We start from the raw sequence: 24,823 nt of genomic DNA, 5'->3' as shown, positions 1-24,823 counted from the left end.
CTGTGCTGCACTTTATGCACATGCTCCGTAGTGATTGGTGCTGTGGTGTCAGTCTGAGTCTGTCTCCACAGCCCTGGTTTGTAGTATGAAATTAATTTGTGGTGGATTGTCCCCACTGAGGTAATAAGGGATAAAGAAATCTGCAAGCAAATCATTTTGTTGAGGGGTTTTTTGCAGATTCAGAGCAAGATCCACAAGTTTAGAAAAGTTTGAAATGAAAAAAATTAAAATACTGGTTTCTGCACACCAAGCCTTCAGCTTCGATGGGTCGTGTTGTGGCTGTTTATAAAGAAACCAGTGGGGCAGAAGAATAGCATTGAGACAGAGGCTTCAGAGGAGGTGAATACACGTTTTGTTTTTTGTCTTATTTTTGACACTTGTCTTTTTTCCCCACGGGTAAGTCTGCCTTAGAAGTCACTTGCTTTTGTGTGGTTTTGTCATGTCTATTTCCCTAAAATGTCCTCTAGATTTTCTGCACTAAATCCAATACTCGTGAACCTTTCCGCTTCAGAAAGAGTGCAGGTTAAACACTTCTTCATGGTTCCCTGGACACTTCCAACAAAGTTATGTTCAATATATATTGAGATTTGTGGTGTTTTTTGTATTAAAAGCATGTCTCACTATGACAACCCCTTCTCACATGCTGTAATAGTGCATATGAGCATCACAGGACACAGATGTATTACATCTTTTTCCAGTGTCCCATTGTGGAGGAGGAGAAGACGGAATAGCTTGATGCTAGATTATGCAAGGATTTCAAATGTCTAGGCATAGACTTGAATATCTGTATGGAGAAGAAAGCCACAAGTCACAGCTGAAGTAATGAAGGGTGCTTGTCAAATCAGATCTCTCACCAAGTTTCACGATACTGCATGCACTACTAAACACATCTTGGGCCTGATGATCATGGTGCACCTACTTTGAAAATCCCAACTTCATAATCTTGACATTAAATGGAATCTGTCACCAGGTTTTTGCAACCTGATCTGATCAGCATGAAGTATGGATAGAGACCCTCACTCAAGTGATGTATCAGTTACTTGGCTGTTTGCTGCAGTTTTGCTAAAACAATTATTTTCTCTGCTGCAGATCTATCCGTTTTCTGAATGCTGAGCTGTGTATAACCCTTTCACACCACTGATTGACAGCTTTTTGTATACTGTGCATAGGCAGAAAGCTGCCAATCGGGGGCGGGGTTACAAAGAACTTATGAATACGGAGGACAATATGGAAGCAAGTTTACTAATGATAATCTGCTGATAAAACAGTGATTTTCTCAAAGTAGTCCGGGCAAGTGACTCAACTCTGGCATTGGGGTCTCTGTGCATTATGCTACTGTCAGATAGGTGGCAGAAACTGCTGACAGATTCCCATTAACCCCTTCCCGACCCATGACGCCACGTAGGCGTCATGAAAGTCGGTGCCATTCCGACCCATGACGCCTATGCGGCGTCATGGAAAGATCGCGTCCCTGCAGATCGGGTGAAAGGGTTAACTCCCATTTCACCCGATCTGCAGGGACAGGGGGAGTGGTAGTTTAGCCCAGGGGGGGTGGCTTCACCCCCTCGTGGCTACGATCGCTCTGATTGGCTGTTGAAAGTGAAACTGCCAATCAGAGCGATTTGTAATATTTCACCCATTATAACGGGTGAAATATTACAATCCAGCCATGGCCGATGCTGAAATATCATCGGCCATGGCTGGAAATACTAGTGTGCCCCCACCCCACCCCTCCGATCGCCCCCCCACCCCCCCGATCTGGCCGGTACACTGCTCCGGCTCCCCTCCGTCCAGTGCTCCGCTCCCCCCCGTGCTCGTGCCCGCTCCCCCCGTGCTCCAATCACCCCCCCGTGCTCCAATCACCCCCCCTGCACTCCGATCCACCCCCCCCCCGTGCTCCGTTCCACCCCCCCGTGCTCCATTCCAGTCCCCCCGTGCTCCGTTCCACGCCCCCCGCGCTCCGTTCCACCCCTCCCGCGCTCCGATTCCTCCCCCCGTGCTCCGATCCCCCCCCCCGTGGTCCCCCCCCCACCCTATCATACTTACCGATCCAGCCGTGGTCCCGTCCGTCTTCTCCCGGGCGCCGCCATCTTCCAAAATGGCGGGCGCATGCGCAGTGCGCCCGCCGAATCTGCCGGCCGGCAGATTCGTTCCAAAGTGCATTTTGATCACTGAGATATAATCTATCTCAGTGATCAAAATAAAAAAAATAATAAATTACCCCCCCCCCTTTGTCACCCCCATAGGTAGGGACAATAAAAAAATAAAGAATTTTTTTTTTTTCCACTGTTAGAATAGGGTTAGGGTTAGGGGTAGGGTTAGGGGTAGGGTTAGGGGTAGGGTTAGGGGTAGGGCTAGGGGTAGGGTTAGGGGTAGGGTTAGGGGTAGGGTTAGGGTTAGGGCTAGGGTTAGGGTTAGGAATGTGCACACGTATTCTGGTCCTCTGCGGATTTTTCCGCTGCGGATTTGATAAATCCGCAGTGCTAAACCGCTGCGGATTTATGGCGGATTTACCGCGTTTTTTTCTGCGCATTTCACTGCGGTTTTACAATTGCGATTTTCTATTGGAGCAGTTGTAAAACCGCTGCGGAATCCGCACAAAGAAGTGACATGCTGCGGAATGTAAACCGCTGCGTTTCCGTGCAGTTTTTCCGCAGCATGGGCACAGCGATTTTTGTTTCCCATAGGTTTACATTGAACTGTACACTCATGGGAAACTGCTGCGGATCCGCAGCGTTTTCCGCAGCGTGTGCACATACCTTTAGAATTAGGCTATGTGCACACGGTGCTGATTTGGCTGCGGATTGGCCGCTGCGGATTCGCAGCAGTGTTCCATCAGGTTTACAGTACCATGTAAACATATGAAAAACCAAATCCGCTGTGCCCATGGTGCGGAAAATACCACGCGGGAACGCTGCGTTGTATTTTCCGCAGCATGTCAATTCTTTGTGCGGATTCCGCAGCGTTTTACACCTGTTCCTCAATAGGAATCCGCAGGTGAAATCCGCACAAAAAACACTGGAAATCCGCGGAAAATCCGCAGGTAAAACACAGTGCCTTTTACCCGCAGATTTTTCAAAAATGGTGCGGAAATATCTCACACGAATCCGCAACGTGGGCACATAGCCTTAGGGTTAGGGTTGGAATTAGGGTTGTGGTTAGGGTTAGGGGTGTGTTGGGGTTAGTGTTGTGGTTAGGGGTGTGTTGGGGTTAGGGTTGTGATTAGGATTATGGCTACAGTTGGGATTAGGGTTAGGGGTGTGTTGGGGTTAGTGTTGGAGGTAGAATTGAGGGGTTACCACTGTTTAGGCACATCAGGGGTCTCCAAACGCAACATGGCGCCACCATTGATTCCAGCCAATCTCGTATTCAAAAAGTCAAATGGTGCTCCCTCACTTCCGAGCCCTGACGTGTGCCCAAACAGTGGTTTACCCCCACATATGGGGTACCAGCATACTCAGGACAAACTGCGCAACAATTACTGGGGTCCAATTTCTCCTGTTACCCTTGTGAATCTAAAAAAATGCTTGCTAAAACATAATTTTTGAGGAAAGAAAAATGATTTTTTATTTTCACGGCTCTGCGTTGTAAACGTCTTTGAAGCACTTGGGGGTTCAAAGTGCTCACCACATATCTAGATAAGTTCCTTGGGGGGTCTAGTTTCTAAAATGGGGTCACTTGTGGGGGGTTTCTACTGTTTAGGCACACCAGGGGCTCTGCAAACGCAACGTGACACCCGCAGACCATTCCATCAAAGTCTGCATTTCAAAAGTCACTACTTCCCTTCTGAGCCCCGACGTGTGCCCAAACAGTGGTTTACCCCCACATATGGGGTATCAGCGTACTCAGGAGAAACTGGACAACAACTTTTGGGGTCCAATTTCTCCTGTAACCCTTGGGAAAATAAAAAATTCTGGGCTAAATAATTATTTTTGAGGAAAGAAAACGTATTTATTATTTTCACGGCTCTGCATTATAAACTTCTATGAAGCACTTGGGGGTTCAAAGTGCTCACCACACATCTAGATAAGTTCCTTTCAGGGTCTAGTTTCCAAAATGGGGTCACTTGTGGGGGGTTTCTACTGTTTAGGCACATCAGGGGCTCTGCAAACGCAACGTGACGCCCGCAGAGCATTCCATCAAAGTCTGCATTTCAAAACGTCACTACTTCAATTCCAAGCCCCGGCATGTGCCCAAACAGTAGTTTACCCCCACATATGGGGTATCACCGTACTCAGGAGAAACTGGACAACAAATATTGGGGTCAAATTTCTCCTGTTACCCTTGGGAAAATTAAAAAATTCTGGGCTAAATAATTATTTTTGAGGAAAGAAAACGTATTTATTATTTTCACGGCTCTGCATTATAAACTTCTATGAAGCACTTGGGGGTTCAAAGTGCTCACCACACATCTAGATAAGTTCCTTTGGGGGTCTAGTTTCCAAAATGGGGTCACTTGTGGGGGGTTTCTACTGTTAAGCCACATCAGGGGCTCTGCAAACGCAACGTGACGCCCACAGAGCATTCCATCAAAGTCTGCATTTCAAAACGTCACTACTTCACTTCCGAGCCCCGGCATGTGCCCAAACAGTGATTTACCCCCACATATGGGGTATCAGCGTACTCAGGAGAAACTGGACAACAACTTTTGGGGTCAATTTCTCCTGTTACCCTTGGGAAAATAAAAAATTGCAGGCTAAAAGATCATTTTTGAGAAAATAATTTTTTTTTTTATTTTCATGGCTCTGCGTTATAAACTTCTGTGAAGCACTTGGGGGTTCAAAGTCCTCACCACACATCTAGATTAGTTCCTTTGGGGGTCTAGTTTCTAAAATGGTGTCATTTCTGGGGGATCTCCAATGTTTAGGCACACAGGGGCTCTCCAAACGTGACATGGTGTCCGCTAATGATTGGAGCTAATTTTCCATTTAAAAAGCCAAATGGCGTGCCATCCCTTCCGAGCCCTGCCGTGCGCCCAAACAGTGGTTTACCCCCACATATGGGGTATCAGCGTACTCAGGACAAACTGGACAACAATATTTGGGGTCCAATTTCTCCTATTATCCTTGGCAAAATAGGAAATTCCAGGCTAAAAAATCATTTTTGAGGAAAGAAAAATTATTTTTTATTTTCATGGCTCTGCGTTATAAACTTCTGTGAAGCACCTGGGGGTTTAAAGTGCTCAATATGCATCTAGATAAGTTCCTTGGGGGGTCTAGTTTCCAAAATGGGGTCACTTGTGGGGGAGCTCCAATGTTTAGGCACACAGGGGCTCTCCAAACGCGACATGGTGTCCGCTAACAATTGGAGCTAATTTTCCATTCAAAAAGTCAAATGGCACGCCTTCTCTTCCGAGCCCTGCCGAGTGCCCAAACAGTGGTTTACCCCCACATATGAGGTATCGGCGTACTCGGGAGAAATTGCCCAACAAATTTTATGATCCATTTTATCCTACTGCCCATGTGAAAATGAGAAAATTGAGGCGAAAAGAATTTTTTTGTGAAAAAAAATTACTTTTTCATTTTTACAGATCAATTTGTGAAGCACCTGAGGGTTTAAAGTGCTCACTAGGCATCTAAATTAGTTCCTTGGGGGGTCTAGTTTCCAAAATGGGGTCACTTGTGGGGGAGCGCCAATGTTTAGGCACACAGGAGCTATCCAAACGCGACATGGTGTCCGCTAACGATGGAAATAATTTTTCATTCAAAAAGTCAAATGGCGCTCCTTCCCTTCCGAGCCTTACCATGTGCCCAAACAGTGGTTTACCCCCACATATGAGGTATTGGTGTACTCAGGAGAAATTGCCCAACACATTTTAGGATCCATTTTATCCTGTTGCCCATGTGAAAATGAAAAAATTGAGGCTAAAAGAATTTTTTTGTGAAAAAAAAGTACTTTTTCATTTTTACGGATCAATTTGTGAAGCACCTGGGGGTTCAAAGTGCTCACTATGCATCTAGATAAGTTCCTTGGGGCGTCTAGTTTCCAAAATGGGGTCACTTGTGGGGGAGCTCCAATTTTTAGGCACACGGGGGCTCTCCAAACGTGACATGGTGTCCGCTAAAGAGTGGAGCCAATTTTTGATTCAAAAAGTCAAATGGCGCTCCTTCCCTTCCAAGCCCTGCCGTGCGCCAAAACAGTGGTTTACCCCCACATATGAGGTATCAGCGTACTCAGGACAAATTGGACAACAACGTTCGTGGTTCAGTTTCTCCTTTTACCATTGGGAAAATAAAAAAATTGTTGCTAAAAGATAATTTTTGTGACTAAAAAGTTAAATGTTCATTTTTTCCTTCCATGTTGCTTCTGCTGCTGTGAAGCACCTGAAGGGTTAATAAACTTCTTGAATGTGGTTTTGAGTACCTTGAGGGGTGCAGTTTTTAGAATGGTGTCACTTTTGGGTATTTTCAGCCATATAGACCCCTCAAACTGACTTCAAATGTGAGGTGGTCCCTAAAAAAAATGGTTTTGTAAATTTCGTTGTAAAAATGACAAATCGCTGGTCGAATTTTAACCCTTATAACTTCCTAACAAAAAAAAATTTTGTTTCCAAAATTGTGCTGATGTAAAGTAAACATGTGGGAAATGTTATTTATTAACTATTTTGTGTCACATATCTCTCTGGTTTAACAGAATAAAAATTCAAAATGTGAAAATTGCGAAATTTTCAAAATTTTCGCCAAATTTCCGTGTTTATCACAAATAAATGCAGAATTTATTGACCTAAATTTACCACTAACATGAAGCCCAATATGTCACGAAAAAACAATCTCAGAACCGCTAGGATCCGTTGAAGCGTTCCTGAGTTATTACCTCATAAAGGGACACTGGTCAGAATTGCAAAAAACGGCAAGGTCTTTAAGGTCAAAATAGGCTGGGTCTTGAAGGGGTTAAAAGGAGCAGAACTGGAGTCATGAAATGTTCAGCCATAATACAGCCATTCTGATGCAGATTTTCAAAGCAAGTCTACCAAGCTCATCAGGTGTGCAATGTATTTTTTTAAAGGGACACTGTCACCTGAATTTGGAGGGAACAATCTTCAGCCATGGAGGCGGGGTTTTTGGGTGTTTGATTCACCCTTTCCTTACCCGCTGGCTGCATGCTGGCTGCAATATTGGATTGTTGTTCATTCTCTATCCTCCATAGTACATGCCTGCACAAGGCAAGATTGACTTGTACTACGGAGGACAGAGAATGAACTTCAATCCAATATTGCAGCCAGCGGGTAAGGAAAGGGTGAATCAAAAACCCCAAAACCCCGCCTCCATGGCTGAAGATTGTTCCCTCCAAATTCAGGTGACAGTGTCCCTTTAAATCAGATAGATTTTTATTGAGCATAATAAATGGTATCCACTCATATTTAATAGTGTATGCAGTGTCTGTTGTGAAATATGGTGACTGATCCACTTTAGATTAGTAGTTGTAAGCGTGTGCTAGCAGGAAATGTAAGGAAAAGACGTCTGGAAAGTAAAGGATTGTAATCTGAAGTACAGCCGTGGTCAAACACAAATGAAACAAATAGAACTTTCTGTGGCCGCGGATCACACCAGAGCCCATTGTAAAGGTTTGAAGATGATTAATTTTCTTCTTTTGCCAAGAACGATCCTCACTAGGCCAAGTGAGGGAGCTTTAATGTTCATGAGTTTTTAATGTTTTTTTTTTCTTTTGTGATGTAGACAAAAAATTGAGATTTTTATTTTTTGTAAATCCCAAGGCAAAATATAATTCTTTTCTGATCTCAAGAGACAGATGTAAACTACTTTCTGCTGCACCAGCTCTCTGCTTACAAAGAAAGGGGCTGGGGGATAAAAAAAAAAAAAAGAAAAAAGTGCTTGCTGGCATGAAATTTAGCAAAACATATTTGTAAAGAAAAAGTGCTGTGCAAGAAGAAAGTGGCATGTTAGCCAATTAATTCATTTAGTCTAATCCCCAGTCATATTTGTTTTTATTTCTGTGCTAAAAATGCTCTTATGCCAAATTGTTCCCTTGTCCCGCAAGGATATACCGCAGTGTGCTTTCTCTAACTGCCTCATGATGACTGATGCCAAATTGGACAGCAAAATGTCAGGCTACAGATTTTCGCTTTTATGGCTGCAGATTTCCATGGCATAATCCCTTCCTAAAGGCTGAAAAGTGCAATTAAAATGCACGTGACTCTGTAGTATTGATCAGCAAGAGAAGCGACTTGTGTAAAGCTGACAGTACTATTGTTTGCTTCCATCTACCCGAAAAAACTTCTTGTGCAGTACATGTCCTGACAGCTGTTGGCTCCGGTGATTTCTAAGAAAATGCCTCAAAAGTCTGGTATATCAGCAGAGCGACAATGTGCTGAATGCAGGGAAACTAGGAAAGCTGATTACGGAGGAATACGGTAGTATAATTTATTGTCGGTGTCACGGAAACGGCTGTGTACACCTTCCCCAGGTCTTCCCTCATCCTCATGGGGTCTACCCTAATCATACAGCAAGTGAATTTATCTTGTAATGCTCTCTGATAATATAGTGCTGATGCGATTTGTGACTTCCTCGTCTCCCCCAAAGATTTCACAATTTGATAACTCTGTGCTTCCTATAGCAGCGTTTCAGCATTTCCAAAACTTTGTTTTCCTTTAGTACTTTAATTCTAGGAATGGCTGCAAGGCCTCATTCAGACATCGGTCTGTTTTTTTTTTTCTTTAGTACGCAAATAAACTCAATGAGATTCATCAGTGGTTCTGATTCAGGTGTCATCAGTGTTTGCTCAAAATGTACGTTTTTTTACCATCACAGTTTGGCCTCATTCAGACGTACGTGTTGCACCTGTTTTTTAATGGTTTCAACACATGCCCCTTTTAATCTATGGTGCTATTCACATGTCCGTTTTTTTCACAGACCGCATGTCCGTGCAAAATATCCATGACTTTTTTTTCTGTCAGCATGGACGACAAGGGCTCGTATAAGTCTATACATCCATGAAAAACACATACAGCAAAGGAATTGCATCAGAGTGCTGTAAGGCTATGTTCACACGTTGCGTTTTGCAGCAGTTTTTGCTGAATTTTTTTTAAAGCAAATTAAAAGTTTCTTTTTACAGTACCAGCAAAAGCTAAAAGATTTCAGAAATCTCATGCATAAGATTTTGTTTTCGTTTTCCTGACGGAGTTGGAAAACTTCTTTTTTTGAAAACTGCAACATGTCAATTCTTTCAGTTTTTTTGTTGAATAAAAAAAGTTATTAAACATGTACAGTAGATAAATTACACCTATAACGAGCACTAAAAACTCCCCCAAAAAAATTATACAAAACCTGCCATTTGTAATCTGCTTCATTACTGCAGAGAGACCAGATTCTGCCTGCAGAAAAAAAAAATGCCACTACGGAATATGTGAACATAGCCCAATAATGCCATAATCTGAGCATACTTCCATAGTTGATTTGTCTGTTGCAGCTGGATGTTAGTTCAAAAAAACCCTCTTGAAATCTGCTAATGTTTGGCTTTCAATGCAAATAAATGGGGGGTTTTATCTCCCACATTTTCATTTTTCTTTATCCCCCATGACAGCACCACAGAGATAGGGGATCCGCTCTTCAGGGACAGGTAACCTACAGATAAAAGGGCGGTACCTCTCACTTGCATCAGTTGGCTTCCTGTCCCTAAAGGATGGGTTACCTTCAGTTTGGACAGTACCTTCAAAAAACAGAAGATCTGGGGCCAGCCAGTCTGAATACTGGCAGCGGGGAGGCCCCTGCCACGGCTGGTGCGGAGCCAGAAGCCGCCACTGCTGGGTCCGACGTGTCTTGCAGGGTGAGTGAGGTGGAAGCGTGGCCGCCGCTCCGGAGAGGATGCAGGGGGTCCGTTAAGGGCACACGCAGATAGCGTGCGCCCTGAGGATGAGTGAGCGGGTGGAGCAAGATGGCCGCCGCTCAAAAAATGGATTACTCCTTCCGGGTCCCGGGCCAGCGCATGCGCAGCTGAGATGCTCCCCGGGTGACGTGACGTCACACGTGTGGCAAATTCAAAAAGAACATCAGAGGAAGCATTCCTTGCTGCCTGCAGTCCTCTGCAAGATGGAAGACTGCGATCAGCAGCTACAGCAGCAGCCGCCTCAGCAGCAGCAGAACCACCACAAACAACAGTCAGATGCAGAAAAGAATCGTGCTTCTTCAGACAAGCTTTCCAGCCGGTCCAGCAGCCACTCCACACAGCGCAGCAGGAAATCCGGCTTGACTAATAAGTCACCATCTCTGAAACATCCTTTCCAGGATCCTGTCCCTCCTCCAGAACCGGTACCTGCGGCTGCATCTGGCTGGTGAGTGACATTCGAGAAAGTTCACCATTGTAATGGGGCTCACTTGTCTTTCTTTTTATTAGGTAAGGAAGAGATTGGGAACAACGAAAAACAGGTGCTGCCCCATATGCTAGAGCCTTGCCTGTGCCCTGGAATAAGAAGCTCTGCGATTCTTGTATAGGACAATTGCTCTGAAGAAATCCCAGACTTCGCCTCCGAACTTAGATCTGCGATTAGATCGGAGGTCCAGAGTATTTTAGAGGCATCCACATCTTGGGACAAAGCCCCAAGGCATGACTTTGCTATGGCCAAGGCCTCTAAAATATTCGTCCTCCCCTTTGTGGACATGGGTATACTTAAAGACTCCTTGGACAAAAAAAGCTGACACCTTTCTTAAAGGGGCCTGGGAATCAGCAGGGGGAAACCTTAGACCAGCCGTAGCAGCAACATGTACCTCCAGATCCCTAATGGTATGGGTGGAACAGCTCGAGAATCAGCTGAGGGAGGGTGCACCCAGGTTAAGATTAGAATCCATTCCCATGATGAGATGTTCAGCGGCCTTTCTGGTAGACTCCTCGGCTGATTCTGTCTGGTTAACATCTAAATCCACAGCTCTCTCAAATGCAGCCCAAAGAGCCCTATGGCTAAAATGCTGGCTGGGAGATTTACGGACAAAACTCAAGCTTTGCTCTATACCGTGTGAGGGCCAATTTTTGTTAGAGGAGATACTGGACGATATCCTCCAAAAGGCGGGAGATAAGAAAAAGGGATTTAAATGTTCCTTTCGGAACAAAAAGGTTTTTTGCAGGAAATGCCCGAGGGAGCAAAATAGATGGGATGAGGGTGGAAGAGTTCCTCTTTGGCATTTCCTCCCAGAATAAAATATCCTCGAAGTGACGATCCTCCCAGGGTGGGGGGAAGAAACTTAGTCAAGTCAGGCTTGACTTTCTCTCTCTCCCCTCACAAAACTATGTAGTGACTCCCTTAAGATCATCCATGAGAGAACAAAAGAACCCTCGAATGTGAAGTCATGAACATTGTACAAAAAGCAGTCCTTCAGGAAGTCCCACCTCAGGAAATGGGGAAGGGAATTCTAGTCCCCGCTATTTCTAGTGTCCAAGCCGGACGGCACCTATCGGGCGATAATAAACTTGCTGAAACTGAATGGCTATGTGAGAAATCAAAAATTCAAGATGGAGTCAATAACATCGACCATCAAAATACTGTTTCCGAACTGTTTTTCGGTTTTATGACCGTCTTGGATCTCAGCGACGCATACTACCACATCCCCATTCACGAAGAATCCCAGAAATTCCTCAGACTGGCCATTTCCATAAAAGGGGAAATAAGGAAATTTCAATACAGATCCCTGCCCTTGTTTTCACCAAACTAGTAGCAGAAATGATGGCTCATCTCGGGGAACAAAACACTTTCATATTCCCCTACTTGGACAATTTTCTAATAGCAAGAGACTCAGCCCAACACTGCAGAGAGCAGAGGGACAGAGTAATGAATACCCTAGTGAACCTAGGCTGGCTCCTAAACCTAAAGAAATCAAGGCTAGAGCCCAGCAAAGTACAGGAATTCCTGGGGTTAACTTTGGACTCGGAAACAAGAGTACTGCCTTCCAGCTCACAAAAAAGAGATGATTATATACATTGTGTCAAAAGCATTACAAAATCCCTCCATGTCGCTGAGAAAGGCGATGTCTCTATTAGGTTCCCATTCTGCCTGTTTACCAGCAGTCCAGTGGGCACAGCTGCACACAAGGGATCTCCAGTGGGACATATTAGAAAAACCAGACCACATTAAGGGGGCACTTAAGGGCCACATAACTCTAAATTCAGTTACTATTCAATCCCTGGGTTGGTGGAAAGATACCGGCAACCTATCCAAAGGGATCCCGTGGGTAACAGAAGTGTATCGCATAGTTACCACCGTTGCAAGTCCCATGGGATGGGGAGCTCACCTGGGCGACAGGGTCACTCAGGGGGTGTGGAAAAAAACAGGAGCTAGAGGCTTCTTCGAACCAGAAAGAACTTTGGGCAATGGGTTACGCTCTATCAAGTTTTCTACATATTCTGCAGGGTCATCATGTCCGAGTATTTTCGGACAATCAAGTAGTAGTGGCTTACATAAACCAAAGGGGGGAACCAGATCCCGAGCCCTAATGAACACCACATCTAGGATCCTCAGCCTAGCAGAGAGCAATCTTCTATCCCTTTCTGCATTACAGAAAACTAAAAGGCAGATTTTTTTGAGCCGCACTCAACTGAGACAGGGTGAATGGGTCATACCCCTTCACCCCCGGAGCTTTTTTCGTTTTTCACTCCCCTTCTTTCCAGATCATAACTTTTTTGTTTTTCTGTCAATATGGCCATGTGAGGTCTTATTTTTTGCGGGACGAGTTGTACTTTTGAACGATACCTTTGGTTTTACCATGTCATGTAATAGAAAACGGGAAACAAATTCCAAGTGTGATGAAATTGCATAAAAAAGTGCAATCCCACACTGTTTTTTTGTTAGGCTTTTTTGCTAGGTTCACTAAATGCTAAAACTGACCTGCCAGTATGATTCTCCAGGTCATTACGAGTTCATAGACACCAAACATGTCTAGGTTTTCTTTTATTTAAATGGTAAAAGAAAAATTCTAAAGTTTGCTAAAAAAACAAAAAAAAAAAATTGTACAATTTTCCGATACCCTTAGTGTCTCCATTTTTCGTGATCTGGGGTCGGGTGAGGGCTTATTTATTGCATGCCGAGCTGACGTTTTTAATTATACCACATTTGTGCAGATACATTCTTTTGATCACCCGTTATTGCATTTTAATGCAATCTCGCGGCGACCATAAAAACTTAATTTTGGCGTTTTGATTTTTTTTCTCCCTACGCCGTTTAGCAATCAGGTTAATCCTTTTTTTTTCTTGACATGTCTGGCGATTCTGAACACGACGATGCCAAATATGTGTAGGTTTGATTATATATATCTATATAGATATCTATATCTATAATATAACGCTGGGAGCGTCACTCTGTCCGAAGCCTTTATAGACTGCGCAGGCGCAAGCGCCGGCGCAGTCTGGCCCCCACAGAGTGACGCTCGCAGGAGATCGCGGTATGCGTAAACACTGAACGCATACCGCGATCTCCACCGGAGAGTCAGGGACCGCCAGGAGGGTAAGTATATTCACCTTTCCCCGTTCCAGCGCTGCGTGCGTCTCCGTCTCCCGGCTCCTCTGCTGTGACAGATCAGAGGGCGCGATGACTCGCTTAATGCGCGCCGGCGCCGCCCTCTGACTTACCAGTCACAGGCAGAGGAGCCGGAGTGTGTCTTCAAGAAAATGGCGCCGGAAAGCGCGGACTGCGCAGGCGCCGATTCCTGCCGCCGCAATCGGCGCCTGCGCAGTCCGCGCTTTCCGGCGCCATTTTCTTGAAGACACACCTGCAGTGGAGCCGGACGATGGGTGAGTATGGTTTTTTTTTTTTTTTTTATATGGCAGCAGCATACGGGGGCATACACACTGGAGCGTCTTATGGGGGGCATATAATACAATGGTGGCGCAGGATGGCAGCAGCACATGACAGAACGGGCGCAGGATGGCAGCAGCACATGACAGAACGGGCGCAGGATGGGAGCAGCACATGACAGAACGGGCGCAGGATGGCAGCAGCACATGACAGAACGGGCGCAGGATGGCAGCAGCACATGACAGAACGGGCGCAGGATGGCAGCAGCACATGACAGAACGGGCGCAGGATGGCAGCAGCACATGACAGAACGGGCGCAGGATGGAAGCAGCACATGACAGAACGGGCGCAGGATGGGAGCAGCACATGACAACAGGGGAGCAGGATGGGTGCAGAACATGTCAGAGTGGGGGCGCAGGATGGGAGCAGCACATGACAGAACGGGGGCGCAGGATGGGAGCAGCACATGACAGAACGGGGGCCTTTAAGGTTCCCTTTAAGTGCAGTTCATAATTATTCAGGCCTAGATGGCTCCCTATATAGTCTATTAATACAAGTTAAAGTGTGATAGTTAGATTTACCTAGAACGGTATCCACAAAAAAGTCGTGTGCCCCTTCACCCCAATGTGCGTTTCGCTCTTCTTCCGCGATAGAAGTCTTAGTAACTTCCTGAACTTTATGCTGTGAATTCCTATTATGAAGTCATGTAAGCAGACTATTAAATGGATCCTAATGGAACGTGTTAGTGATGACATATTGATAGGATAGGGAAAGTCATGGTCATGAGTATGATGGGAATACCCCTTTAAACGTTATTAATATATGGTAATACAACAATAATTGATGAATTCCCCTTAGTGGTTTTAACGGTTGCCTTTTAGCGCTGCTGTTTTGGATATTCTGATTTCTCGCACACTCTAAAAACTGGTCTGGTTGATCAAATGGCTTCCTATGAAATTTGCTGTAGTGTGCATGTCTAAGTGGCTCAGAGGCTGAAGACCACCATACACATTAGATGAGTTAGCTGAATCCACTGATCTCAGCCAGCAGGATCTGACCAATGATATGATCGGACCTTCCCGTCTCTTACCCGCATAGTTGGAATCTCTACGGAAGATAAGCCACTTACAGAGCTTTCTGCTGGCAGCTTTCTCCTACTTCCCCCATTGAAATCCTATGAACGCCTGGCAGTCACCCCCTTATGTGTATGGGGGAATGGAGAATGTTATCTGCTTAACCAAAATTGGTCTGTTGACTATCATGTGTAAGGCCATTTTTAGATTGTGGTTTAGGGTCTGAGCTTTTTTGTGACAGGGACTGATATGATGATGACCATCTTTGTGCAGCGCTTGGATTTATATTGGCGCTATATAACCAACTGGAATAAATATGTTTTCAGATCTTGTTTTTGACACAACCTGGCCTCTTGTCCTGTGCTGATTGGACAGTGCGAAATATAAGACTTTTTTACACTGTCCTCCTTAGTTCTGCTTTGTTAAAAAAGAACATGGCAGAAATTCTGGGTCATTTTGTAGTGTATCTGAATGGACTATATCAAGTTAATAAGCTTAAATGAAGGCAGCTTCAATCACAAGGAAAAGAAAAAAGACAGCTCACCTAATGAAACACAGGTGCATGGAAGTCCGTCCTGGTCAGACGTAAATGCAGAGCAAAAACGAGTGACATTTCTTTCAGCTCCTGAGATAAAATTCAAAATTTCTTTATTTGAAAAACATTAAAATTCCATAGAAAATTACAGGACATACAATATCGGACAGTCCAAATGAGCGACGCGTTTCGATCACCGAGGTAATCTTTGTCAAAGAAAAAATTAAATATTTCTATCTCAGGAGCTGGAAGAAATTTCACTTGTTTATGATCAGCTTCAATCACAGCCTGGCTGCACGATTACCAGTTATATTACTCTGTGGCTTTTCAGAGGAAAAACTTTGGAGACCATAGCCAGAGACCAGACTAGGCCTGTCCCTCCCCGGCTGGATCTTCTTAGCGCAGTTGAATAACCGGCCTCTATCTGGTCCATCACCTACAGCAGTGCTGAGATCTTCAAATTATGTTTTTTTTTCTGAAACGCTTAAGCATTTCAGAGAATAATATACCTGGCTCCAACAGAAGCTGCCCACAGTTTGGATGGGATGAATTATTTGACAGTTTCCCTTTAGCAATAAATATGGTTTATATTATGACATCTGATGAGAGATCGGCTTTCATTGCAGTTTTATGCCACAGAGTGCCAAGTAGTACTGCAGTGGCTCTGGTGTTAGCGGGCCTGTTATCTGAAAATGTATTAGAACATAAGTCTTTAGGAAAAAGCTGTGAAAAGATTTGGTATGTTCAAGCCTTTGATGTGATTAATGCATTTTCCAGAGGGCTTCATGACTGTTGTGCTGTGCAGGACTCTTCCCAGATAAATGATGTTGTGTCTTCTTGGTTCTGGGATGTCACCTTCTCTTTTATATCCTTCCCAAAAACTCATAGGTCCAAAAAAGATAAGGCTAAAGCTGGAGTGAAAACTGATGCATCCGATCCTGAGCCAGAAGGACTAACACTGCTGGTGCCAGACATTCAGAGAACGGCTGAGATAGTGTATGCCGCCACCACCAGCCTTCGTCAAGCGAATCAAGGTAAGACCAGTCATCTTAGGACCAGCTTCACCCTGCACAGACCTGTGAGATGTTTCAAAGTATTGAGGATTCAATGTTTTTGTTATATTCATTAGTTTTAGTTGTACTCACAAATAATTATGGTAAAAATACTTAGATCTGCAACTTGGGCGGCCTGCAAATAGTACAGGTGCATAATACCTGCCTGTTACGCCCACGACTTAACAGATGTCTGTTGATCTAATGTCATCGGCCCTGATCACCTCCCTGAGCCCAACTGCATTACCTTTTTAAGGCTGGGGTCCCTTACTTTAAAAGCTATTTTTAATGGGCCGGGGTGAGATAATAGACATATTTACGCACCTCCTTCACCCACAGTGTGCGCCTCTACCGTTCGACTGGCATCCTAACCACTGCAGCCAATCAATGGCTGCTGATAGGCTACAGACTTCAGACTTTATCCACGTAAGGAGGCCTGTTTGGATCAAATGTATTAAATTCCACAAGTTTTTATTTTAATGAGCTTTTGTTTGCATTAAAAATAAAAATCCAAATTATGTAACAGGAAAATGAAGATTACCGTAATTAGTTAAAAACCTGTTTAAGTGGAGAATATGCTAATAGAAACATATACAGGTGGCAGCTTTTATATATACGGTAGAGTTTTAATCCATTGCTACAGACAGCTGGTCAACTTTTATTGTGCATTATCCTCTTCTACTATATAATTGTCTAAGGGTCACTTCTGTCTTTCTGTCCTTCTGTCTGTCTCGGATATTCATTGGTCGCGGCCTCTGTCTGTCATGGAATCCAAGTCACTGATTGGTCTCACCAGCTGTCTGTCATGGCTGCCGTGACCAATCAGCGACGGCCACAGTCCGATTAGTCCCTCCCCGCTCCATACTCCCTGCAGTCACAGGGTTAATGCCAGCGGTAATGGACCACGTTATGCCGCGGGTAACTCACTCCGTTAGCGCTGCTATTAACCCTGTGTGACCAAGTTTTTACTATTGATGCTGCCTATGCAGCGTCAATAGTAAAAAGATCTAATGTTAAAAATAATAAAAAAAATTAAAAATCATTATATACTCACCTTTCGCGACGCTCCAGTGACCGCTCCATGCAATTGGCAGGTTCCGGTGCTAAGGATGGTATGCGACAAGGACCTGCCATGACGTCACGGTCATGTGACCGCGACGTCATCACAGGTCCTGCACGAGAAGGACCTGCCATGACGTCACGGTCATGTGGCCGCGACGTCATCACAGGTCCTGCGCGAGAAGTACCTGCCATGATGTCAGTCATGTGAACGCGACGTCATCACACCCTGGGACCGGAAGCTGCACCGTGCACAGGTGACAGAACTACAAGGGGCCCTCGGATCGGAAGGTGAGTATATGTTTATTTTTTAACCTGTGACATACGTGGCTGGGCAATATACTACGTTGCTGTGCAATTTACTACGTAACTGGGCAATATACTACGTGACTGGGCAATATACTACTGCATGTAGAAAAGCCGTGGAGACACCATCACGTGTTTCTCAACGCTAGCAATAAATAGCCAGGTCTTTCACCGGGAAGGAACAACCACGGGAAGGGCAGCATCCAAAAAGGAAAACCACCTATGGCAAAACATGGAAGCCATCCACAGACAGCTGTTTCGGGGTATTTGCCCCTCATCAGTGTGGAGTAAGAAACTGGCTATTAGGAGCAGTGCCTAGTAAAAGGACTATAAACATAAGGATGAATGACCTCGGGGAGATCAAAACATCCAACACCGCGGAGACACCATGACGTGTTTCTCAACGCAGTGATACATAACACTGCCCCCATCCCTTATGGGAAATATGCAAATGCATGTAGAAAAGCCGCGGAGACACCATCATGTGTTTCTCAACGCTAACAATAAATAGCCAAGTCTTTCACCGGGAAGGAACAACCACGGGAAGGGCAGCATCCAAAAAGGAAAACCACCTATGGCAAAACATGGAATCCATCCACAGACAGCTGTTTCAGGGTTTTAGCCGGGGTATGCTTTTCTACATGAATTTGCATATTTCCCATAAGGGATGGGGGCAGTGTTCTGGATCACTGCGTTGAGAAACACGTGATGGTGTCTCCGCGGTGTTGGATGTTTTGATCTCCCCGAGGTCATTCATCCTTATGTTTATGGGCACTACGAGGCTGGGCAATATACTACGTGGCTGGGCAATATACTACGTGGCTGTGCAATATACTACGTGGGCTTTGCAATATACTACGTGGGCTGTGCAATATACTACGTCGCTGCGCAATATACTACGTCACTGCGCAATACACTACGTGGCTGGGCAATACACTACGTGGCTGGGCAATACACTACGTGGCTGGGCAATACACTACGTGGCTGGGCAATACGCTACGTGGCTGGGCAATACGCTACCTGGCTGGGCAATACGCTACCTGGCTGGGCAATACGCTACGTGGCTGGGCAATACGCTACGTGGCTGGGCAATACGCTACGTGGCTGGGCAATACGCTACGTGGCTGGGCAATACGCTACGTGGCTGGGCAATATACTACGTGGACATGCATATTCTAGAATACCCGATGCATTAGAATCGGGCCACCATCTAGTTACGTCTGTATATTTAGTTGAAAATAAATTTGCTTTATAAAATAGTAATACATTTTTAATTTTGTTTGGTTTCAATTCTTCCTCCAGAAAAAAAGATGGCTGAATTCTCCAAAAAGGTCTCTGTGAAATCTAAACCTTTCTCAGTCTTGCGGTCCTTAGAAGAGAAATATGTAGCTGTTATGAAAAAACTCCAATTTGGTAGGAAAAATACAAATTATTTTTTTTTTCTGGAAATTATTTTCATTTGTACATTTTATTTGTCATTTGCCTTGAGTTTAGTGTTTTATCATCTGCAGTATGATCTGTTCTCCCTGCAGCACAGAAATAATATGCCCTGTGTTTTGCTTCTTTTACACTTGCCGTGATTTTGTGGCCCCAATAGATTTCTATGGGGCCGCAAAAACGGGCCACATAAATTTGTTGGAGCGCCGTATTTACGGCCGTCAAAAATTATCGTGCCTCCTCGATATTTTTCACTGCTTACGGACACTGCCCGGGCCGCAAAAACAACGGAAGATTGTTTTTGCGGTGCACCGTCAAGAACGTATTTGCGGATCGCCTGTTTCCCCCCCTTCTTTTTCCCTACTATTCTAAACCAGAAAAACGTCGATCCACAAGATTTTTGTGGCCTGTTCTTGCAGCAGACAGTGAAAATTACGGCAATATGGCCCCCAAAAACGGACCGCAAAAATCATTGCAAGTGTAAAAGAAGCCTTATTGCATATTAATATGCTCCTGGTGCAGTAGTCCCTGATCATCTGCATGTATAGTATAATGGTCATATTAATGGAATTGTCGGTTTACTGGCGGTATAAGACTTCTATGCCTCCTGAGGGTGGCGTAATGCTCATCTTGAATGTCCATAGTTTTCAATTATATGATTTGACAATTTTATATAAAATGCTTCTAGGACCTAAATCCTGTGCGTCCTGGTTTTCCTCCTTCCTCAACAAGTACTTGGTAGCGGGGGTTTTTTTTGTATACAGGAAGTGCTGCCAATAATAATTTGAGGAGGGGAACACAAGTGTTTATCTGAGTGCTGCCAGGATTTTAATAGTTTTTTTTTTTTTTTTACATGAATTAAAGAAGCTATGTAACCCTCAACAATACATTATCCATGTTAAATATATACCTTTTAGGTTGTCTTTGGGTATGTGAAAGACTAGCTAATCTTTTTTTTTTTTTCTTTTAAATATTGATCAGTCTTTGCAAAGTTTTTAATTTTTGTAATGTACATCATTGCCTTATCTTGCTTGCTTTTTCTCAAATCTCCATGCTGAAATGTCTGTTTCAACTGCCTGAACTGCAGGTCTAGCAATTTTTCAGTACTTCTTTTTTTCTGCTCCCCTTCCCCATGTTAAGACTCGGTTTACAAGCTCTGTCTGAGAATGGGGAAGGAGAACAGAGAAGTTCACACAGTAGTATACATAATTGCTAGACCTGCAGTTCAAAACCGCTACTCTGTGCCAGGACAAGGCAGTTAAAACCGCCTGCTCAGCATGAGGTTTGAGTGAAAAGAACGCAGTATAAGGTCATGGAGTAAGTTACAAAGATTTGTAACTTTGCACAAACTGATTAATACATTTAAAATAAAAAGTTGAATTACTCTTTTTAATTGAAAGGATTATTCACTGCTACGACACTCCCTTGTGCCAACGCCATTCCTGCGGTGTCATCACTCCCTCTCCCAGGGCTGCCTTCAGACCATACGTAATTAACAGGATGTTAGAGCTTCGTTTGTCTGCTCAACCCCTGTTAATTATACGTCTGAAGTCGGGGACAGTAACGCCAGCGGTGATTGTTCTCAGAGCTCATATGGACCCCGAGAGAGCAAGTCCCGACACTTCTGCAACACTTCTGACACAGGAGGTGTTTTTATGTTGATTGGAAATGAAAAGGGATTGTCATAGTAGTGGACAACTCCTTTGATTTCTTAATTTGGAGTTGAATGTACTACCTATAACGCCACTAAACCCCTCTCTTTCACCTCTGACCTCCTTATATTCTTTAATACAATGCGGTCATCCAATATAGAGATGAGCAATTACTTCAAGGGGTTTTTTAGTTCTAGCTTTTTGCCCCATATTTGCCTTGACTTAATTAAAATTATTTAACAGTTATAAACCAAAACCCCCCTTTAAATTCCCTTATTATAATTTATCACACCTTTCATAAAAATGTAAGCTCTTTTATAATTAAAATGTAAGTTTTCACCATCTTTTAAGAAGTTTATCCCTAAAGATTCTCCCACAATGGGAATGCTGACCCAGTTCTCTGGAGATTCTCTTACAGAGGGAACACTCGGAATGACCCAATTACACAGTCTTGTTAGCTCTGTTGTCAGACTGCACATAAATTCAGCAGCAGACGTTTCAGCGTGCCCACTAATGGACAAAATGAGGTCAAATTATTGTCTGGCTGTTTAGTACAGTGAAAAAACTGGCCAATCATTGCCCATTTACAGGGATTATATACTATTACAACCAAAGAGAAGTGGTAGAACGATAGGAGGAAAGTTTCATGTCTGACAGGTGATCTCTCCATGACAGGTCGGAGGGATATACAGTGTCGATCACAATAGTTATTACTTAGAAGGCACCAACCAAGTAATGGTCTTGGTCATATAATTGCCTCTGATTGGTTTGCATCTGTGTTTTTAGATACCTTTGAGATGGTGTCTGAAGATGATGATGGAAAGCTGATGTTCAAAGTGAATTATCACTACATGTCTCAGGTGAAAAATGCAAGTGATGCAAACAGTGCAGCCCGAGCCCGCCGCCTTGCTCAGGAGGCTGTGACGCTTTCTACATCATTACCGCTCTCGTCTTCATCCAGCGTCTTTGTCCGTTGTGATGAAGAACGGCTGGACATAATGAAGGTAATGTATTCTCTGTAAATGAATAAAATGTTAAGCTTAATAGTGTAATTTGGATGCTTTTCATATCCCAATATATCTAGCCTCCATCAGTGTGTTGCATATATCCAAGGCCCCCATGCACATTGGGCTAAGGTGCGGCCTATCCCAACGATAGTCTATGTATGAGGGCATTCTGACGCGTACCCGTTAAATGATGTCTGGCTGGGGCCAAGTTGAACGTTCCTGTGTAATGGGTGTTGGGAGAGAGTCAGCCAAGCTGTCTAATGTGTTTGGGGGCTTTAAATGCTGTGAGAGTACATGTAATGCTCAGATCCAGAACTAAATGGACAGATACAAGCTTATCTGATAGGTATGATATGTTAAAGCAAGTATCATCTTCATCTTATAGCGAAACGCGCGTTGGGGTTCCTCTCCCTCGTGCTGCTTTGAGGTTGGTTTATTTATGACACCCTGATTTTACCACATATACTAATAACGTTTATTTGTTTTTCAATTTCCTTAGCAATCATGATCTGACTTGGTTAGCCTTGTGTGGAATGGCAAAACTAATTAGGTTTTTATGAGATGGTCTTTATCCAAACCTTGCATTGCACTGTGCTCTTATCACTTTATATTTATATCTGAATTAAGGTCCTTATGTACATTCATAAATATCCTTTTACTTGCTATCTCACTGCTACCTTTTAATATCCATTGTGCTGCTTATTTATCAATTTACCAACGATGGAAACATCATATATGCATATTTTTATGTGATTTAATTATGCCTCTTTAATTTAACCAAACTCTCTTTGAACGTGGCGCTTAGGCGTCACTGCTTTTAAAGGCAGCCTGTCAGTCATCTCATGACTCTCATACCACATGTAGTAAGAATCGGAGCCTGGCTTCACTATTTCTGTCTTCAAACTAGCTTTAACTTGATAGGCTCTAGCTTTTCAGAAAAAAAAACATCTGGCTGCTATCGTGCAGCCAGGCTCTGATTCTTGCTGCCCGTGGTTTGAGCAGCATGAATCAAATGACAGGTTCCCTTTAACCCCTTTCTGACCTCGGACGGGATAGTACGTCCGATGTCAGATCCCCTGCTTTGATGCGGGCTCCGGCGGCGAGCCCGCATCAAAGCCGGGACATGTCAGCTGTTTTGAACAGCTGACATGTGCCCGTAATAGGCGCGGGCAGAATCGCGATCTGCCCGCGCCTATTAACTAGTTAAATGCTGCTGTCAAACGCAGACAGCGGCATTTAACTACCGCATCCGGCCGGGCGGCCGGAAATGACGTCATCGCCGACCCCCATCACATGATCGGAGGTCGGCGATGCTTCTCCATTGTAACCATAGAGGTCCTTGAGACCTCTATGGTTACTGATCGCCGGTAGCTGTGAGCGCCACCCTGTGGTCGGCGCTCACAGCACACCTGCAATTCTGCTACATAGCAGCGAACAGCAGATCGCTGCTATGTAGCAGAGGCGATCGTGCTGTGCCTGCTTCTAGCCTCCCATGGAGGCTATTGAAGCATGGCAAAAGTTTAAAAAAAAGTAATAAAAAATGTGAAAAAAAATATAAAAGTTTAAATCACCCCCCTTTCGCCCCAATCAAAATAAATCAATAAAAAAAAATCAAATCTACACATATTTGGTATCGCCGCGCTCAGAATCGCCCGATCTATCAATTAAAAAAAAGCATTAACCTGATCGCTAAACAGCGTAGCGAGAAAAAAATTCGAAACGCCAGAATTACATTTACATTAAAATGCAATAACGGGCGATCAAAAGAACGTATCTGCACCAAAATGCTATCATTAAAAACGTCATCTCGGCACGCAAAAAATAAGCCCTCAACCGACCCCAGATCATGAAAAATAGAGACGCTACGAGTATCGGAAAATGGCGCAATTTTTTTTTTTTTTTTTAGCAAGGTTTGGAATTTTTTTTTCACCACTTAGGTAAAAAATAACCTAGTCATGTTAGGTGTCTATGAACTCGTACTGACCTGGAGAATCATAATGGCTGGTCAGTTTTAGCATTTAGTGAACCTAGCAAAAAAGCCAAACAAACAAGTGTGGGATTGCACTTTTTTTTGCAATTTCACCGCACTTGGAATTTTTTTCCCGTTTTCTAGTACACGACATGCTAAAACCAATGATGGCGTTCAAAAGTACAACTCGTCCCGCAAAAAATAAGCCCTCACATGGCCAAATTGACGGAAAAATAAAAAAGTTATGGCTCTGGGAAGGAGGGGAGTGAAAAACGAACACGGAAAAGCGAAAAATCCCAAGGTCATGAAGGGGTTAAAGGTTTATAGATAATCTGAATGACAGGGCTACAATGTTTTGCCTGTTTTACTCTCAGCATTAGAGGACCTCATTTAAGTGATGAGTAATTTACATATTACTAGTTGAGTGAAATTATATTGACTCTTTAAGGTTACTCTTCCAAAATCATAATCTGGTGTCTTAATCAGCTTGTATGTACTGATCTAGCTGCATGCAGGGCAGCACATAAAGTTTATGCAATGACTATTCGTTATTTTCAGAACTCTGGACAACTGCTTGCAAGATTCATGTATTTAATGTGGCATTTGCTTTCCGTAGGTTTTGATAACCGGACCAGCAGACACTCCATATGCTAATGGGTGTTTTGAATTTGACGTCTACTTTCCTCAAGATTACCCAAATTCACCGCCGCTTGTGAATTTGGAGACAACGGGCGGACACAGTGTTCGATTTAATCCAAACCTTTACAATGATGGGAAGGTACAAGACTGTCTTCATAGTATTAGTATTTTTAGTATTAGTACTATACTTCTTAGTATTTTTGCTCTTAATCATGATGAGATGTGTTATAAGACCACTCTCTTTATGTGGGGTGGTAATGTCTAAAAGCGATAATGTATGATAGGCATATGTCCACAATGGTCATGTACTTAAGAGGGTTTTCTGAATGGAAACTCCACTGCATATTGTAGCAGCATTA

At 43.9% G+C, this 24,823-nt stretch overlaps 1 protein-coding gene across 5 annotated transcripts in view; it reads left to right on the top strand.

Moving 5' to 3' along the window:
• BIRC6 (baculoviral IAP repeat containing 6) overlaps positions 1-24,823 on the top strand; it is a 403,914-nt gene that overhangs the window by 321,738 nt on the left and 57,353 nt on the right. For all 5 annotated transcript variants that reach the window (XM_069769115.1, XM_069769114.1, XM_069769117.1 and 2 more), the window contains exons 67-70: positions 16,232-16,377; positions 19,063-19,173; positions 21,636-21,853; positions 24,442-24,603. In XM_069769115.1, coding sequence (XP_069625216.1) covers positions 16,232-16,377; positions 19,063-19,173; positions 21,636-21,853; positions 24,442-24,603 — 637 coding nt within the window. The remainder of the gene's footprint in view (positions 1-16,231; positions 16,378-19,062; positions 19,174-21,635; positions 21,854-24,441; positions 24,604-24,823) is intronic.

Source organism: Ranitomeya imitator, chromosome 5 (assembly GCF_032444005.1).
Source record: "Ranitomeya imitator isolate aRanImi1 chromosome 5, aRanImi1.pri, whole genome shotgun sequence".
Lineage (NCBI taxonomy): Eukaryota > Metazoa > Chordata > Amphibia > Anura > Dendrobatidae > Ranitomeya > Ranitomeya imitator.
This window is presented reverse-complemented; position numbering and strand designations above follow the sequence as displayed.